At 48.8% G+C, this 18,876-nt stretch overlaps 2 protein-coding genes across 2 annotated transcripts in view; one reads left to right on the plus strand and one right to left on the minus strand.

Annotated features, from left to right (window-relative positions):
- The window catches only part of ALG9 (ALG9 alpha-1,2-mannosyltransferase), a 60,426-nt gene that overhangs the window by 38,065 nt on the left and 3,485 nt on the right, over positions 1 to 18,876 (plus strand). The gene's annotated exons all lie outside the window — the stretch shown is intronic.
- Positions 16,284 to 18,876, minus strand: part of SIK2 (salt inducible kinase 2) — a 47,776-nt gene continuing 45,183 nt past the window's right edge. The window contains exon 15 of the mRNA XM_054087211.1: positions 16,284 to 18,652. Coding sequence (XP_053943186.1) covers positions 18,058 to 18,652 — 595 coding nt within the window. The 3' untranslated portion in view covers positions 16,284 to 18,057. The remainder of the gene's footprint in view (positions 18,653 to 18,876) is intronic.

Raw genomic sequence — 18,876 nt, forward strand, 5'->3', positions numbered from 1 at the left:
CCAGACTGGGTGAGAGCCAGGGCGCCCTGCCTGAAACCCTGCAGCCAGTGGAAAAGTTTTGGACATGTTGCGCGTGTTGAATTCCTCGGCGCGCTGGATTGCTGCCCAGTTGGGGGAGACCCCCCTGCAGCGCCTGCGGAGCCTGTGCTGGGCTTTCCAGATTGCTACAGACATTTAAAGTGACAGCAGAACCAGCCAGGGTGGGAGATGGAGGTCCTGAACAGAGAGGGAGGAAACCTGATGCCACTCCACCGTGCTGAGAGTTTCCTTTCTCTCTTGTCCAGGGGCCGATGGCCCCTTTGCTACTGTGCACAAGCAATGAGAAGCTGAACCAGGGCCTTCTGGCAAAGCAAGTCCCTTCCTGTTCTTAAAGCAACCCAGAAAACTTCCCTGCCTGGTTGGGATTATTTCTGGATGTCATTTTTCTCTGGAGAGTTGACACTTATTGACAGATAATCCGTGTCTGTAAGGAAAACTCATGATTAATTGCTTCCTTTCCGTTAGGCTCCCTGTCCTCTCTCTTGCAAAATTTGCTAACAGATATATTATCTTGGCAGTCCAAAATAAATAGTTGTCCCTATGTGGGAGCTGGTGCAGAATCCAAGGCTGTGTTTGGCTTTCCCAGCACCAGCAGGCCTGGAGATGGGGGTCATTGTAAAAGAATAGATGAAATCTTCGCTGGCTTTTTTGGCCACAGAGAGGGAACAGCAGTAATGCAAGCAGGGAAGAAATGGGTGGTCTCATTGCTGTGTTGTGTGAGAACATGGAGAACAAGGCAGAACTGCAAATAGTAGGACCTTTTTCCTTTTTTTGTTTTTTTTTTGACATCATAAAAAGTCCCTGGAATTTTGGCCATGGCACATATTCCATGGTATTCAGGCAGGGAGGTATTTTGTCCTAAACACAGCGAAGAAAAGATTACAGGGTGCTCGCTAACAGGCTCAGGGTTAATGGCACTGCCTCTGAAATGTCAGGTTTGGGCCGACACGCCTGCTGCGTTAATGATTTACAGGAATAGCAGCGTGTGTCTGTGTCGGAGCTTTCGTTGTGATGGCTCTGAGTCAGATGACTCTAGAGCTGTGTTACAACCCCTAAAAGCTGCCTTTTGACTTTGGCTGTCTGGCAGTCACCACGTAAGACACTCCAGTTACACCAGTAAAGGAGTAGGCAGGAGAAGGACTGGGAATTTTAGTGTTTTGCAGTAGGGAGCTCACAAGGTGTATTTCTCTGGACTTTGTACCTAACAGTGGGGTGATGAAAATCGTTGATGTGCTTTTGTGCTTGGTCTTCATGCCCTAAATAGTTTTGGCCAGCTCTCCACCAGCTGACTGAAATGCTGATGGTGCTCCGACAGCAAATACTGCTGAGGAAAGCTGGTGCAGGCAAAAGCTGAGCCGTTCAACCTCTGGAAAGGACTCCTTGACAAAAGAGAGCAGCCCAGGGTCCGTCATCTCCCCGAGAGGAGCTGGGTTTAGTTTCCTGCTCTGCTGGAGCTCTTGCCTTTTCTGGCAATCTGTTTCAACGTGAAGGGAGGTTGTGGTGAGGTGGGTGCTGCTCTCTTCTGCCAAGTAACAAGTGATAGAGTGAGAGAGAACGGCCTCAAGTTGAGCCAGGGGAGGTTCAGATTAGATATCAGGAAAAATTTCTTCACTGAAAGGGTTCTCAGGCTCTGGATCGGCTGCCCAGGGAGGTGGTGGAGTTTGTGGAGGGATCTAAAAGCTGGGTAGATGAGGTGCTCAGGGATGGTTTAGTAGTGGACAGGTATGGTTTGACTGGATGATCTCAAAGGTCTTTTCCAACCAAATGATTCTATAATTCTGTGTTCCAGCTCTGTGGCCGTCCTCCTCAGTGGGACAGGGAGGTGTGCAGAGAGCCCAACCTTTACATCATGGGAATTCCTTCTATGTTTTTAACTGGCTTTCAAGCTGCTGATAGGCTCTGGGATTCCTTTATTCATGAACAGAGCCATTGTTCAGATCAGCCATCCAGTACCACCTTCCAGACATATGTGCTAAGAGACTCTCTTGTTGTGTTTTGTCAGCCCTGTGTGCTCGCTAACTTGTGAGAGCTCCTCCTCTGTGCCAGAACTGCCCTCACCAAAAAGGAGGATGAGCTGGCTTTTTCCAGTTAACCAGTCAATATTTACTCTTCCAGGCAAGCTGTTAAAGTGCTGTTGCTCTCTTGTTTTGGTATTTGTTTCTCCTGTCTTGCTGGAATATTGCCCCAAAGTCTCCCACACTGGCAGCTCTTGTTTGTGTAGCAATGACATGTGGGCGTTCATAAAAGACAAGGTTGTGGGAGCCTTCCAATGATTGCCAGGTCATGTTTTCATTTTCTGTTCTGAGTGTGGAGTGTGTTTCAGCCCATCTGCTTCAAGAAAGGCTGGAGTTTGGGAAGAGAAAGCCACAGGATAATTTATTCAATCCCAAGGTGAAATCTTGCTTCCACTAAAATCCATGAGAAAGCTCCTGTTGACTTCAGTGGAGTTAATTTGCATCCTGTGTTATCAGGACAAAGCCATCCCAGGTCTGGGTTTGGCAATTGCCACCTCCCCTGTCTGTCCTTTTGGTGCTGAATCTGCATCCTGGGGGTGCAGCCCTGGAGTTCCCCAACATCTCCATGGCAGCACCCTAAAATGATGATTGAACACATAATGAAGAGTGAGGCACTATCGCTGGTGAAAATGAGGGGCCAGCCTATGTCACGGGCATCAGGGAAGCCCCGTCTCCTTTGTCCTTTAGTGCAGCGATGCTGGAATGTGGGTAGTTTGTCCCTCTGACCTTTTGCTGAGTGCAGTTCAGCCAAAGCAAGACTTATAAAGATAATTCCCCCTTAGACTAATGGAAATGAAGCTGGCTCTCCTCTTCCAGCTCCCTCTTGCCCTAAGAATTATAGCATGGTTTTGTATTAGCATGAGTTTTTATTTCCTAGATGGAAAGATGCATGGCATTGAAAGGATGTACAACTTGCATATTGTGATAAATCCCAACCTAAAACTCTGTGCCACGGTTCCATAATTGTGTCACGGTTCCATAATTCTCCCACGCTGACCTGTTCGTGGCACGATCTCAGGCATTCCTCTTCCAAACCCCAGGGCACGCGTGTTTTCAAATGGTATTTATTAAAGCTGTTTGTGTGTTAAGCTCTCCTACAGAATGGGAAGGAGTCTTTGGCCTTCCAGATAACCATGAGGTTCCTGGTATAGAAAGGGAGCAGAGATGCCTTAAATTGAGAAAAACTCCTTTAAACACGTCTGGACAGATCAGTGCAGACAGATTCCCCCTCTGATACCATGTTTCTGGCAGCTGAGTGGGTAAGTCGGCTCCTGTACAGTAAACATCTATTAAGTTAGCGAACTGTTGCAGTTTGCTGAGACAGCGGTTAGGGCAGTTCTGGAATAGCCAGCTCATTCTTACTGGTCTCCTCTACCCATCGCTTTATCTTTACTGCCTTGTTTAATTTTTGAAGACACCACGTTTCATTTAGGACCAGGTCTGACAGGTTATTCAATCTCAAGCACCGGAGGGGTCAGCCTGGCTGCATTTTTCTACGCCGTGGAGTCCTTTGTGTGCGTACTGTAAGCACCCTAAGCTGGGCTCTGGGGATGACAGCCCACGCGTGCATTGCTTCCTTGCAGTGTAGAGGTAACAAGGATGCTCTCTAGCAATAGCTTTCTTGGGAGCCCTGGTAGACAACCTTGGCCAAAGCCCTGTCTTAACGGAGTCTGTGTGTGCACCCCTTGGATGAAGCTTCTGTGTAACATTAGCCAGAGCTTTGTCACTGTAAGTCCTTGGTTTAGCAGTCCTCTCTCATTATTTTCAATTATGGTGACACTTAATTTCCTTATTACTGCAATTTCCTATAATCCCCAAGCATGTTTTTAAGTGAGGAATTACATTTGCTGCCCTACCTTTCACTGCACTTTCTGGTTCACTAACAAGAAGCCTGAAGACCTTCACTGTGCAAATTATTTAGTTTGCCAAAGTTATTTGGCTCCAGTAAGAAACATTTCTCCTCCACTAGCAGGGAAAGGCAACACGGTCCTTAATTGCATTCTGCAACTTAGCCAAGTGAAATCTATCCTTGTGCCTTCAGAGCTGAAGCCAAAAACCCACCCCCGACAGGTCCCTCGTGCTTTGCTGCTCCTCGCAGAGGGAGCCTGTTTCCAAGAGCATCTCTCTCTCCCGAGATTTATAACCACTGGGGTGGTTTGCTTGATGGAGAAGATTTAAGTCTCTTGCGCGCAGGAGAGCTCCACATTGTTTTGAAGGTTGACCTGCCCTGGTTTATCTTTGTTTAAAGGTTCAGGTGGACAAAACTGGTAAGAGTTCTAGTGAGAAAGGACGAGCCTGCCCTGGACAGTTCTCAAACCCACATCTCACCGGTGTGCATTGTGTTTGTGGCTCAGTACAAGCCCCTGGCTTGTGATTAAAGGCACTAAACTCACCCATGTCTGGACTTCAAGATAAAACTTTCCACTTATGATACGTGTGGGAAGTCCCCACCGTTACCACCCGTGTGTCTGATGCGCAGTAGCAATGACATTCTTCCTGGGGGTCGAGTGTGAAAGCCCAACCTGAGAAGTTTCTGCCTCACCGATTGTTGCAGCTCCAACAGACTCCCCCAGAAAGTGCTCTACAAAGTCCCTCCAGCGCATCAGTCACCTCCCATTCTGTCCTCCAAACTCCACTATGCTGCAAGGTCAAAAAGCCTGCTGGCCAGCAGGGCTCCATGTCCTCCGGCCAGTCTCACTGTCCGTGCCCAGCCACAGTCTCTGGGCTCAGAGAGGGAGCACAGGACAGCTGTGTCGTGTTCTGTGTCTGTGTGGGGCTGGTGGGTCGGGGATGGCTCTGCCTCAGCACTGGGAAAGTAGAAATCATGTGTAAAAAAAGGTATTCGCATGCTGGGGCATCTTTTGGATTCATCTCTCTGGCTGCTAACTCTTGGCTCAGTTCATAGCGGTTCGAGTTGGGGTGGCTGCTGTTCTTCCCTCCTGTAACTGTTTTGAGAAGTTTATTCCCAATCACAGTTTCATAAAAACCTCATCCATCCCCAGAGACAGGTTGTTATCATTTTGTCTTTCAATAATGCAACTGGGAATAGGTTTCCCTGATCTTATCAGAGCACTCAAGCCTAATTAGACTGAATTTTAAGAACGCAGTGAGGACTATCTGCAGCAGCTGTAGGGCAAAGTGGAGCAGGCGTTGTTTGTGCAGCTGTGGAGAACACAGTTCTTCTCTTGCACAACTTGTGTCGCTTTGACCGCTTTATTCCAGAGACAGTGGATACCACAGCACCGGGAGCAATTTCACAAGCTAGGAAATCAGCTTCCAATGTCTGCTGCCCTCCAGCTTCCCTGGCCCCATGCTTTGGTTGGAAGGAAATGGATTCTCCAGCTCTTCCAGGTGCAGAGCATCAGGTCATAATGTCAGAAACTCTGTGGCACGTTTTCTTGAAGACAGACTTTTGGATGGTTCCATTCCTTTGACCGATGATAATTTACAAAGCCTACGTGAAATTTTCAGGTGATTCTGGGTTGATTCGGTGTGTGATTAATAAGCAATGATGCATAGATATAAATAATAGTGGATTTAAGTATCTCTATGTATTATAATTAAAAACTCTATTATAATATTTATTAATATTTAATTATAGATGACAAAGGTTGCTATTTAATTCTGTAGGACTTGACTGATGTTCTTGAGAGGGAGCAGCTCATCTGTTTAATTACAGCAGTGTCAAGGGAATAAAACCCTGCCCAGACCTCTACTGGTCTGCATGTCTGATCTCAGCGGCCGGAGCTTCCTTAGCTTGCTGGGAAGTGCCTGGCTTCATGGTGGTTCCTTTCTGTAAGTACACTGGGTGTCTTCCCAAACAGAGCAGCAGGATGACCCCTAACAGGGCAGTGTGGACACAAAAAGGTTGTCTTAGGGCCTCTTTGCTCATAGCACGGTCTGGTACATACTCGTGGAATAGGTGCTCTGCGCTCTGAGTAACCTGTCAGACCTGGTTCTGAATGAAATGTGATGTCTCCGAAAGTGAAACAAGACAGTAAAGGCGGATTGATGGGTAGAGATCAGTTAGAATCTGGGCAGTAAATGCAGAAAATCTTGAATAGGATGGGTGCTTTATTCAGACTCTGTGAATTCAGGTTGCTTGTTCTCTTACCTCTAGATGGAGGAAAGAGCTCAAAGTCTTCTAACACTGTTATATTGCTCATTTCATGTGACAGGAAGGATGGGCTTCACAGTTAAACTTGTGTCTGAGCCTCAAGATCATGATACCAATCCGATTTCTGACAGAACTGGTGACAAACCAAAGCAAATGGAGTAAACGCTTTGTTAGCAAGGAAGGCTGAAACAGAATTTGCTCATGTTTGCAAAGCTCTTGCACATGTTGGCTACAAAGCAGTGAGTTTTGATTTTTAACACTAGTTTCTTTTCAAAGGTGGTTTCCTGTGTGCTGGCTGGAAGGGAGGCATCTGGTACTTCAGCGTCAGCAGGAAAATACAGCTTGGATGGGGTCAAAGCACAGTAAATGGAATGGGGCCTCGTGTGTGTGATAGGTGTCTCTCTGAATGCTGGCGTGAACCTAATGAGAGCTCCTGGCATCTCCTGCCTCTGGGATCTTGGCCAGAAGTGCACTTTGTATGAGGTACAGCGCAGGAGACATGCAGATTAGCAGCTTTCAGATAGGTGCTTCCTTCAGCAGTCAGGCTCCCCCGGATACTTAAAAACTTGTTACTGATAAAAGAAGTAGGTAATTGCCTAATCCAGAGGGGAGAACAGGTCAGGAGAGCAACAAGAAGAGAGGTTGTCCTGTCTTTGGTGGGGACCTGAGCCATAAGATACCACAGTCTCTAGCAAGCGTAGTGGCAAAGGTGAGAAGTTAAGTGCCTGTGTCTTGAGTCCCAGTCTGGAGCTTTCTTGGGTGAGGGCATGCTGTGTCCCGTTGAATGCAACATCCCACCTTCCAAAAGAGTGGCAACAAGGGGATTGAACGCGGCTTGCAGGGGAGATGAGTTACTGGCTATGGGTGGTGAAGTAACCGCTGTACAGCAAGGCAAAGGTACCACCTGTACACGCACGAAAAGCTGGAGTTACAGGATATTTCCCAAGGGAGACATTCAGCGTTGAGTAACGGAGCTTTCCGCAAATCCCCAGAAAGCCATTTGCCCTTCCTCTAGCAACAGTTTCCCTCTGCTGGGACCTGACACGTTCATCCTTGGAGTCCTCAGCTGCAGGCCCACAGAACTGCATCATCGCTCTCTGCAGCTCCTGGAAAGGAGGTTGCGGTGAGGTCGTGCTGGTCTCTTCTCTCAAGTAACAAGTGCTAGGATGGGAGGAAATGGCCTCAAGTTGCACCAGGGGAGGTTTAGATTGGATATTGGGAAATATAACTTTATTGAAAGAGTGGTGAAGCATCAGAAGAGGCTGTCGAAGGCAGTGGTGGAGTCTCCATCACCAGAGAGGTTCAAAAAACATGTAGATGTGGCACCTGGGGACGTTTTTTAGCAGACACAGTGGCGTTGGTCTGACGGTTGGATGGGATGATCTTAGAGGTCTTTCCCGCCCTTAATTATTCTATGATTCTATTGTTTGAGAGCCAGTACAGCAAAACACATGGTTGGCCCTGCCTTTGTCTAACGTGCACCTTGTTTCATCAGTAAATGGTGGACCTTCTCCAGGGAAACCCTCAGAGATGCGTCGCTAAGCCAGATTAAAGCACTGCGCAGCAGTGGGAAATATGTGACTCTGCTAAATTTACCCACTTCTCCCTTGGTGGGTATTTTGTGTGACCTTGGAAATACCCTTGATGCCTGGAGCTAAGCTTGTCACCAAGGCCTTATCCTCACAATCTGATAGAAAAGTCAGCTCGTTCCCAGTTATATTTTTAAAACCACTCAGAGCTGGTGTTGAGGGTTTGGATATTTTCTTTTGTTACAGAGTGTGCTACTTTCTGGGTTGGTTTTTTTTTTTGAATATTTTTATTTTACTGAGAAATTCTGTCCTTTGAGACTGTGGACTCGGTAGTTCTGTCTCCAGAATCTCCTCTGACAGAACAACTCCCTCCCAGCAAACCTTTTAGCCTCGCCTGCCTTGTGACTGAGACCAACTTCACCAAACAGGGTGAAGGGCACTTCTGCAAACAAAGAGCAGCAGCTGATCCTGGCTCGGAACACCCAGTTGGCAGCAGGAGATCAGATGCTGCTGGCTGTCAGCTGCCTCTCCTTCCAAGAACCCTTTTGGCCATTTTTCTTTCTGTTTGAGTACAGCGTGGGTCAGTGTGGCAGCCCATTAACCTCTCCCATGCTGGCTTCTCTCCAGAAAACCCTCTGTTTCTGGAGAGCTAAAGGAGTGCGTTCTGCTTTGAAACCCAGTGAGACGCAGATCCTGGGGTCCGCGCTGGGTATGGGAGCATCTTTGCGTAGGAACAGTGCCTGAGAGGCCGGTATCTGGGTATTTTTTTAACTCTTTGAACCAATCCCTAGGTGCCAGCATCACACTCTGAGGGTGCTTGCCACAGATTAGGGCATTGGGAAATAAGGAATCATAGAATGCTTTGGGTTGGAAGGAATCTTAAAACCTATTCAGCTCCAACCCTCAGTGGACACCTCCCACTGGATCAGGGGCTCCAAGGCCCATCCAACCTGGCCTGGAACCCCTCCAGGGATGGGGCAGCCACCACTGCTCTGGACACCCTGGGCCAGGGCCTCCCCACCCTCACAGCAAAACATTTCTTCCCAATATCTCACCTCAATCTCCCCTCTTTTCAGCCGAAAATGGTTCCCCTTCATCCTGTCCCTGCACTCCCTCCTCAAGAGCCTCTCCATGCCCGTTACATGGTCTCTTCCCAAAGCTCTCTTCTGTCTTTCTAAAACCGATGTTTGGATCCTCTCAGCCTCCCCCCCAGTGCCTTTTGCACCAAGAACACCATTAGGAGGTGTCAGGTGTTGCAGGTGTGCAGCAGCCAGACCATACCCGCCCTCCAAAGGTGGTCTCCTCCTTCTCCAGCTGGTGGGCAGCACAGCCCTCGTCAGCCTGTGCTCCAGGAGCACCTGGGCCAGCCTGGCTGCTTATCACCACCACCTGGGCGGCACTGAGAGCCCTCTGGAAGTTTCTCCGTGGTTGAGCTGGATGTGGGTAGTGTGTGCTGCGTGGTTTCCCTCAGAGCTGGAGGCATGGAGGTAAGAGTGAGGGGCTTTGTTGGTGGGGAGGAGGGAGCGGGCTGAGGGGTGGCTGAGGGCTCCCAAGCGCAGAGGGATGCTCTGAGGGAAGCAGGTCTCTGCCTGACAGGCCTGTGTGTTGGCAGGCCGGCGAGAGCGGCAGGCAGCCCTGGTTATTCCGAGGCTGTGCTGTGTTTCTATACCTTGTTTGTTGCCTGTCTTCCTGGCCGCTGTACGGACAGCAGAGTCCCTGCCCAGAGTGGCTTCAGCCTTTCCTAGGAGGTGGTTCCTGGAAACTGACAATCAGATACCAATGGCCACTGCTGTCTGTTCAGGAAAAGACAGTTGGGGTGGTTCAGCCTGGAGAAAGGAAGGCTCCAGGGAGACCTTAGAGCAGCTTCCAGCATGGAAAGGGGCTCCAGGAAAGCTGGGGAGGGGCTCTGGATCAGGGAATGCAGGGAGAGGATGAAGCAGAATGTTTTTTGAAGCTGGAAGAGGGGAGATTGAGATGAGATGTTGGGAAGAAATGTTTTGCTGTGAGGTGGAGAGGCCCTGGCCCAGGGTGCCCAGAGCAGCGGTGGCTGCCCCATCCCTGGAGGGGTTCCAGGCCAGGTTGGATGGGGCTCGGAGCCCCTGATCCAGTGGGAGGTGTCCCTGCCTATGGCAGGGGATGGGACTGGATGGGCTTTGAGATCCCTTCCAACCCGAACCATTCCATGATTCTATGAAACAGAATGCCCTTGTTTGTGCAGATGATTTGATCCCAGAGGTGGAGGTTGCTGTGGAAAAGCAGCCATTAAGTGGAGGTCTCTCTGGTTACCAGGGGAACTGTGTGGCTGTTTCTCTTTGTTGCTTTGTGAGGGAATGTTTCTGGGCTGCTTGGGTGACTCCAGGAGGTCTCTTGGCCCATGGTGGACCAGGTTTCCCCGTCCCCCAGTGACCCAGCAGGGAACAATGGAGGCCAGGCAGTACAGAGAGCGCTGTGCTGGAATAAAGCAGCCAGAGCTGTCTTTGCTTTCCCCTCGGAGTTTTTCCAGGCTTATTTTTAGACAGTTTACAATTAATTCTTCTAGAGAAAAAAAAAAATAAAAATTGCCATTGTGGCTTCTAAGAACTGTTGATATAAAAATCAGCCCTTTTAAAGACTGGTATTCTGGGACAAGTACCCCAGGGAAAAGCAAAACTCCGGGTATGTCGTACCAGGGCTCTAGGCAACATGTTCAAAATAAAGCAAAAATGCCTGGGTATTTCTTGCACTTTGTGCTTTTTACCCAGCCCCCAGTTCTGAGTCAAGGGTGATGCACGTAGGAGCTGCTTGTGAACCCTTGCTTTTTGCTGTTGCTGTGTTTGTGTGCATGTATATCTCCATCAAATCATCTGAGCTGGTGAGGAGGGAGCTCTCGGTGCTTCTCAGAGCTCCAGGAATGCTTATCAGGGAGCAGTGTTTGGAGGCTCTTGGGGGGAGATTGTGTGAGCTCTGCTGATGGTGGTTTTGGAAGGACCACCCCAAAATTCCTTTTATTGTAGCTGCTTCTGCTGCAGTGAAGTCAATGGCATTCAAGGCGTTTGCTTCCCGTATCACCCTGTAGCGCCGTCTCACTGCGGTGAGCTCTGGGCAGGTGTGTTGGCCGTGGGCTTGTTCTTCTGAGGTCTGGAGTAGGATGGGCAGAGGTGACCCTGCTGCTTACACTGAGCAGAACCGATTGCTGCTGGGCACACGTCGAGCTGCTCTGTGCCTCAGTAACGCAGCTATAGGCGATTGCTGCCAGGCTAAGACTCCTGGTACAGAGCTGTTGGAGTTTTGTACGTGCAGGCTGCTGTTGTTGTGTGGGGTTTTTGGAGTTTGGCGTGGGATTAGGGCTTTTTGGACCTTACTGCATCCAGAGGAGTTGGTGGAACTAGAAATAGCTGCCAGATTTCACTGTGAAGGATCCACCAACACCTCTGGTTTGCCACCACTCGAGACATCTTAGAATCACACAAAGCTTTGAGTTGGGAGCGGCCTTTACACGTCATCCAGTCCAACCCCCAGCAGGAGCAGGGACAGCTTTAACTCAGTCAGCTTCCTAGGGAAGAGCTTGGTCAGTGCATGAAAAGGGATAAAGCACTTCAGAAGCTTCCTTGGCTTTCTGTGCTAAATTACCTTAAACTTTTGACAGGTAGGATGGCCCAGACAGATGTGTTGATGGGGCAACCACTCCAAGGAAAGGCTTGTGAGGAAAGGGGAGCAGCTGGCCTCCGGTGGTGATAAGGTGCTGCCAGGAGGATGCTGCAGCCGCTGCCCTGGCCGTGCCCCCAGATCTGGCTGTCAGCGCCCCAATTACTGTGAATAATTCGTACCTCTCTGTACCAGCCTTTAATGCATCTGCAGTGATGTGAGCAGCGCTAGCAGGACTCGGCTGCTAATTTGCTGCATTAATAATAATGTCCTGCTTTTGCTTGTTGCAAGAATATCTAGGGAAGGAGGTTAGAGCCAGGTTTTCTGCCTGGTGGTTCCAGTTGTTCCCCTTTTTGCCCTGGGCAGACTGCTGCTCTCGGAGCTTACAGTCTGTGAGGGTGGGAGCACATGCCTGGACTCTTAGAGGCAGGACCACTGGGTTTAGCTCCTTCTCTGCCTGCTCCGAAGGCAGCGGACCAAGCTCACAGTGTGGCCCAGGATGCCGGGCTGGGGCTTGGGGAGGCACTGCGGTCACCTTCTAGCTTTGGTGCTCTTGTTCTGCATCAGAAGTATGACCAGCAGGGCAAGGGAGGCGATTCTGTCTCATGAGACCCCCCCTGCCTGGAGCCCTGTGTCCAGTTCTGGAGTCCTCAGCAAAAGAAGGACATGGATCTGTTTGAGCGAGTCCAGAAGAGGCCACAGAGATGATCTGAGGGCTGCAGCATCTCCCATATGAGGACAGGCTGAGAGAGTTGGGGTTGTTCAGCCTCGAGAGAAGGCTCTAAGGGAGACCTTAGAACAGCCTTTTGGTACTTAAGCTGAGCAACAGTGCTGTGTCCTGTGCTTTCAGAGAGAGAGAGAACCCTGAGAAGCTCCAGCTAATTATTTTTCATGGGTGGTGGTCCTGGAGAAGGTTTATTTGATCTGCTGTAGCATTTTCCATGCAAGCAGACACCTGGGCTTCCCAGGCTGCTCTGCAGCACAGCAGGCTCTGCGGAAAGGGTAACGCGTACCCAGGTGATTTCAGTACATGGTATTATTTACCCTATTGACGTCAGCAGCTGCCTGCTCTCAGCTTCTCTCGGCTCTGGCAGCCAGCAGGAGCCAAGCTGCGGAGAGCTTATGAACTCCCTAAATGCACCTAACCTTTCCAGAACTCGGCATATTAATTCTCAGCAAAGTAAATGTCCATTTGTGAGTATTTTTGGGAACAAACCTCCCGTTTGCTTTCCATATGCAACTCCTTTTGCTCCTATTCCGCAAGCCAATACCACATGGATTCTTATCAAAACACTGTAGCTTTTATTTGCTGGTAAGGCCGTTCAGCTGGGACTGTTACATAAAACCATCTTATGGCATTCTCCTTCCAGAAAATGACTGCCTTTAAGTACCTTTGTGACCAAAGAGATCTCTTCTCATACCCCCAAATTTAAACTGTTTCCTAACACTGAGTGATAGCTCAGTGGGAAATGGAGCTTTCCCATGGGGATTTTCTGGAGCCTTCAGCACAGGAAGGACGTGGATCTGTTGGAGCGAGTCCAGAGGAGGCCACGGAGATGGACAGGGGTCTGGCGCACCTCCTGTATGAGGACAGGCTGAGGGAGTTGGGATTGTTCAGCCTGGAGAAGAGAAGGTTCCGGGGAGACCTTAGAACAGCTTCCAGTACTGAAAGGGGGTTACAGGAAAGCTGGGGAGGGTCTTGTGATCAGAGAGGGCAGGGAGAGGACGAGGGGGAACAGCTTTAAGCTGAAAGAGTGGAGGTTGAGATGAGATTTTTAGGAAGAAGTGTTTTGCTTTGACCAAACCATTCTGTGATTCTCTGTTATGCACCAAATTCGGACCCAGTTTTAAAGCCACGCTTAGACTGTAACAGCGTGGCCAGCACGGGGGGTGCATTCTGCTTTGCCCCGGTGCATCAGCCATGCCGAGAGCCGTCCGTGGCCTCGTGTGTACAGCCTGGCTGCTGGTCCATCTGCCAGGGACCAAAATGAGCGCTGTCAGCCAGATAACGCTGAAAAGGAAAGCTCTGCTGGCCTGGGAGAAATGCTGCGCTCTGCAACTCTGCAAAGGATTGAAAGGCTGTGACCCCGTCTCTAAGTCAGAGCTTATCCTGGAGCGGGGAGGACTTTCTCCTGCCTCCCCTGGGATCAGCAGGGCTTAGCCTTTGCCTTTCAGGGAGTGGGGGAGCACCTTCTCAACAGCTTGCAAGGTTGGTTGAGGTAACCCCTTATGGGATGACCTTCTCTGGTTCAGCTTTGACTCCTCGCAGTGAAAGACTGCGTCTGTATAGGAGAGAGCATCTGCGTTCTCTTTTCCTGTCCCGTTTGTGGGGAGGCAGTGACTAACGGTCCCCGTCTCTGCCGCCTGAGTCATCCTGCGAGCTCTGGCTGACATCTCAGGTTTAGGGGGGTATGCAGGCGGCTACGGCGCTTCACCCTTCCCGCTGGTGTCGCTGCCCAAGACTATCGGGAAGTCAGGAGTCGGCAGAGGAGCGGGAGACGTGGGATACGCTGAATGCGCCGAGTTAAAGCACAGCATTCCTCGTGTCCTGTCCGGGGGCGTAGTCTAAATGCTCCTTGGCACTTCTGATCCATGGGAACGTGGAAGATGAGCCGTTGGTTGGTGCTGTTACAAACCAAGCTACTAGTTGTGTTGCCAAGGGTTTTGTGTCCTGGTGCGTCACTCTGCTTGCTCAGGATGGTTCTGGCTGAGGTCACCACACCAATGCAGTGGGGACTGCAGTTTTGGTGTGGGAGGTGGGTCGGCTGCGTATGACACTGACTTTTTCTCAACGTCTCCGAGCATCACGGTTTACCTCCTATTGAAATGGTTTCCTCAATAAATCCTGAGGGTCGCTAGTGGTGTTGAGAAAAGATGCTCATGAGGTGTTACCCACACACCTTTTGCGTCACGTAACTGGTGTTACACTCCTATGGAAAAGCCGTAAGATTTTCCCTGTGTTAGTGATCTCCTGGTCTCTCATGCTCCCTCTGAGAAGAGCATCGCATTTTGCTTTTCCAGAGCCTCTTCTGGAGTTGCCCATTCCCTCAGGGAATGTAAACTTTCTGCCTGACTTACCAGCGAGCAGTTCATGGCTCACATTCAGTTTCCTCCCCCAACAGGACTGTGTTTAGTGCTTCGAGCAACAGAGTAAGATTAATTTTTCACTGCTGTTGCGTGTAGTGGAAAGAAGTCCCTCTTCCAAGAGGAAAGTCTTAGGCTCAGTCTAAGTGAGCCCATTACACCCCAGGTCAGGATAAAAGGTTTTAAGGGAAGTAGTTAACAGGATGCAATTCATGAATATCTGTCTTGCTCTGTTCTTGGGAGAGCAGAGAATATCATCTACCCCAAGTGTGTCAAAATGATAGGAACCAAACTTCAGTCTAGAAAATCCAGCCTTTGCAGTAGACATTTCTTTTTTTGTTATTTGTAGTTTGGTGCCTCAGAGAGAAAAGGATTTCAATGTGATACATAAAGAGGCTGCTAAGAACACCCGAGGGGCAGGGGCTGCTTCAGCTCACTAGATATTTAAAAATGAAATGCACGTATTCTTTATTTTGTATTAATACACTGTAATTGCTTTACAGAGTCCAGCATATCAGTCGCATGTAAATACTACAGATGAACTTGCCAAACTGGAGCTCACAAAACTAGTGCATTTATTCCAAAGCAGAGACTAAACCCTCTAAGTCCTTAAAAAAATACATTAAAGAACGTACCACACACACACACATATTGCACTTTTCTCCATGTGAAATTTTTACCCCATATACATCGCACCAAAGTCTCTTCAAAGGAGTCTGTAATACAAGATAATAAAGCTAATAATGACTCGAACAGGAAAGTACACAGTTCTCTAATGTTAGACAGAACAGATTTGAACAGAAGAGCCACTTCAAAGCAGTATGAAGCGGTGCCCAATGGATACTCTGACTTATCAGAAGGTATTAGAGGCCTTTTATTCTAATTGGCTTAAAGGAAATAACATGAAATGTTAACTATGCTTTTGGTTGAGGGGAAGCGTCAGTCTAAACTACAGGAAAAACACTGTAGCTTCCCCCTTACCAGCACTGCCAAGCTCAAAGGAGCTCGGACTGATTGGCACATCCTGATAAATGGATCCCAGAACTCCAGAACAGAATTCTTTTTACCTCCAAGTCCTGAAATGTTCGGTATCCTGGAGTTGGATGGGGAAGGAAGTGGTGGTAGTTATGGCAGCAGCCCAGCTCCTGGAGCAGAACCAGGCCAGTCTCCATACGTGTCCTGTGTCCCGTTAGCAGTTTGCACCCTGTAGTTCCTCGAGTGCTTGGTCAGATATTAAAATTCCAGATAGTGTTTATTATGCTGTGGAGTAGGGAAGGGAAGAAGGAACGAAAGGACAGGACTCTGTTACCTCTCTTTCCTTTTTTCGCAGTAGTGAAACGCCTGCAGTATTTGTCAAGCTGTTTCCCTCCCCTCCGTTAGTCACTTCCACAGCTATTTACTATTTCCTCCTGAAGGGAAACCACTCGAAAAACCCTTTTCTATCTATCTCAGCTATTTAAATTAGAGCTGTCTCGCTCTCTTTATCTTGTATCACATGTGTAGTGTATGGATGGGATCCCTGTTCTTTAAACTCCTTGCTGATGCCTTGAGCATCACTGTGATATCAGAGGTAGAAGTGGAGCACTCACGGACCGAGTCCAGCCGCACAACGACATCCGAGCAGGCTCCATCGCAAGAGGAGCTGCCTCTCCTTGGAGGACACAGGCAGCAAGGTGCCTCCTGCCCATTGTTAGACCTTCCCTCCTCCGCACAGCCTACATGTAGTGACTGAAGTCCTACTGTTCCACACGGAAATGTGGTCTTATTGCTGTAAATGCTGCCTGATCATCCAGGAAGGGAGAGCAGCTTTGAGAACCCTTTTTCTAGCTTGGTAGGATCTGTGATTTGACAAAACAGAAGAAACAACACACCAGATTTCCTTTTTTTTTTTGTTTCTTCCTTTTGCTCCCTGTTCAACCCATTCCATTTGTAAGTGACCACACGCCCCAAATACCCTAACTTTGAGTATGGTGGCTACACCCTCATCATTTGTACTATCAAAGACCTTAAGTCACCAAGCTTTCCAGCACACACACAGTGGTGCGATCAGCACGTTTCTCTGCCGTTCTTTGTGCTTTATGAATCTGCAATTGTGCTTAATGTTGGCTCAGGAAAAGGCTGAACTGCCTTGCTGCGAGCCTCGTGTCCGTCAGCCCGTAGTGCCCCACCAAACGTAAAGCCTAGAGACAAAACCCGAACTAGAGATCTAAGCTTTCTGCAGATTCCTCACCGATCCTCCTGTGACTTTGCACGTCATGAGTGAAAGTTCTGGAGACGCAACTGCTCGTTGAGTTTAGTATTTCTTGAAACGATCGATACAGCAGCAGTTCGTGATGCAAATATTGCTGTAATACTTTCAGTGTTATATACACATGAGCAATCGGAACACTAAGAAAGTTAAACACGATGTTCCACATGGTGGAACACGTGCTCTGAAGGGACTTTGGCTGTAGTGAGGATATAAATGGGGTATCGTCTACTTTCTTCAGAAAAAAGCATATAGGCTGATAAAGAACTGAAAAAGGCACAGCACTATCACTTCACAGGGGTGTTTGTTTTTTTTTTTAAGCTCATTGTTTTTATCCTTAAGTTCTAAAACCCTAAATAATTGTCCAAATATACAAAGCTCAATAAACCACCAGCAACACATACTGCAAATTCAAAACACAGTTTGTTTGCTTGTTATTAAAATGCAACAGAAGGACAGATGGATCCTTTCCAGTGATCGGAACTTCCCCTAGACGGAGCCCTCCACAAAGACCTGTGTGCGAAAAGGGCTGATTTCAAAAGCCACCCAGGTGGATTTTCCTTTTTTAATGGCATTGCCCACAGCTCTTGATTTTTCTCACGGTCCTTCTTACCTTCTATCTCCCTGCTAGCTCATCCTTTGTCCTTCAGCATTCTGATCTCCACCCAGAGGTCTCTACAAACCACTGTGGTGCCTTCTGTCAGCTCCAAATATCTTTTGACAGAGTCAAGATGTCCCTTAGCAGAGATCCAGAAGCCTGCCATAACGGACAGCTAAAAGTTCCTTGGCAGGCTTGGGAAATACTGTTTACTTGCCAGCAGGAAGAAGTGGAGGCTGCCCGGGATGCCTGGGGATCTCGGAGACTTACCGTGGAGTAGTTCCAGATCAGTAGCTTACCCAGCAATTGGATGTCAAAGTGCAACTTTCCTTTAATTCCACCTCACACTACTGCTCAAGCGTATTACAGTTGCCATCAGTGCAGACCCGAATCTACCCTGAATTTCAATGAAAACTATTGCTTTTATTGCCAAGAAGTACAATACCATGTGCGTTCATTCTCCAAGTGAACGTTAGATGACAGACTCCCCAATTATTTTAGGAGGGGCTACTTCCTTCCTCTAAAATTCACCTTTTTTTTTGCCACCTTCTATGCAAACTAGTTCTTTGTGGGATGAAATGGCACTATCTGTTCTCTAGCCCCTGCCACCAGCAAGAGGAGCTGGTGGCCAAACACTTCTCTCCCCCTCCTCCTTTTATTCCTGTCAGGTGGATTTTTAGTTTCCCTGTTAAATTCAAGGGTTGAAAAGTTACCGCGAACTTTGGGGTAGGAACAAAACATAAAAATTCACATGCTCTTCCATTTGTCCCGTCTTCCACTCACGTTTTAGTCACCCCATGGTGTTAATTCACCAGGACGTAGCCACTGTGCTGGGGATCTACAGTCTCCATCATTTCACAATCAAAGAGTCCGGGCAACTCCGAGAGGGTTAACGCATCATAGTTTGACTGGGACTCGTGAGATGCTGAGCTGCTCTGGCTGTCAGGCAATGCTACACTGCTCTGTTGTGCTGGGTCCATGGAATACTGGCACTGGTCTGGGTAGTCTGGCTCGGGAGAGGAGACAACAGGCAATTCACAAGTCTGATATGAATATTGTAAGGACTGTGGCGGCTGCTGCACCTGAACCGGTGATGACAACTGCGGTGAGCTGGTGATCGGGGAGGGTGGCAGTGGATCCAGCTGTACCTTCTGGTATTGGCTGAGGAAGGGGTCATATTGCATGTGTTCCGAGGAGGGAGGCTCCATCACGGGGCTCAGAGGCTGCTGCAGGCTGAACTGGGCCGATTGCTGCTGCTGCTGCGGCGGCTGCTGCTCCTCCTGGCACGGCAGCGGCAGTTGACTCGACCTTGGGTACGAGCTCTCGGCTATCTGCATCTGGTTAAAATAGGCCTGGAGCTGGGACTGCTTCTGGAGAAAGAGTCGCTTCTGGTGCAGCCTGAATCAAGACAGAAACAGCAATTATTTTTGCCTTTTGAAGTGTTGAGGCACTAGCACGAGTCCTGCGTGCTAGTCGCTCACACACCTCACAAGGAGTCAAGTACAGAAGTGGAAAACTCCTGGACAACCTTATTTATTAAATAATACAGAAGACCGGGACTTTCACCTGTGCAGAGGCTGAGTTTGTAGACCTCCTTTAGATAACCTTCTAAATCACCTAGT

This window comes from Cuculus canorus, chromosome 23 (genome assembly GCF_017976375.1).
Source record: "Cuculus canorus isolate bCucCan1 chromosome 23, bCucCan1.pri, whole genome shotgun sequence".
In the NCBI taxonomy this organism is placed as follows: domain Eukaryota; kingdom Metazoa; phylum Chordata; class Aves; order Cuculiformes; family Cuculidae; genus Cuculus; species Cuculus canorus.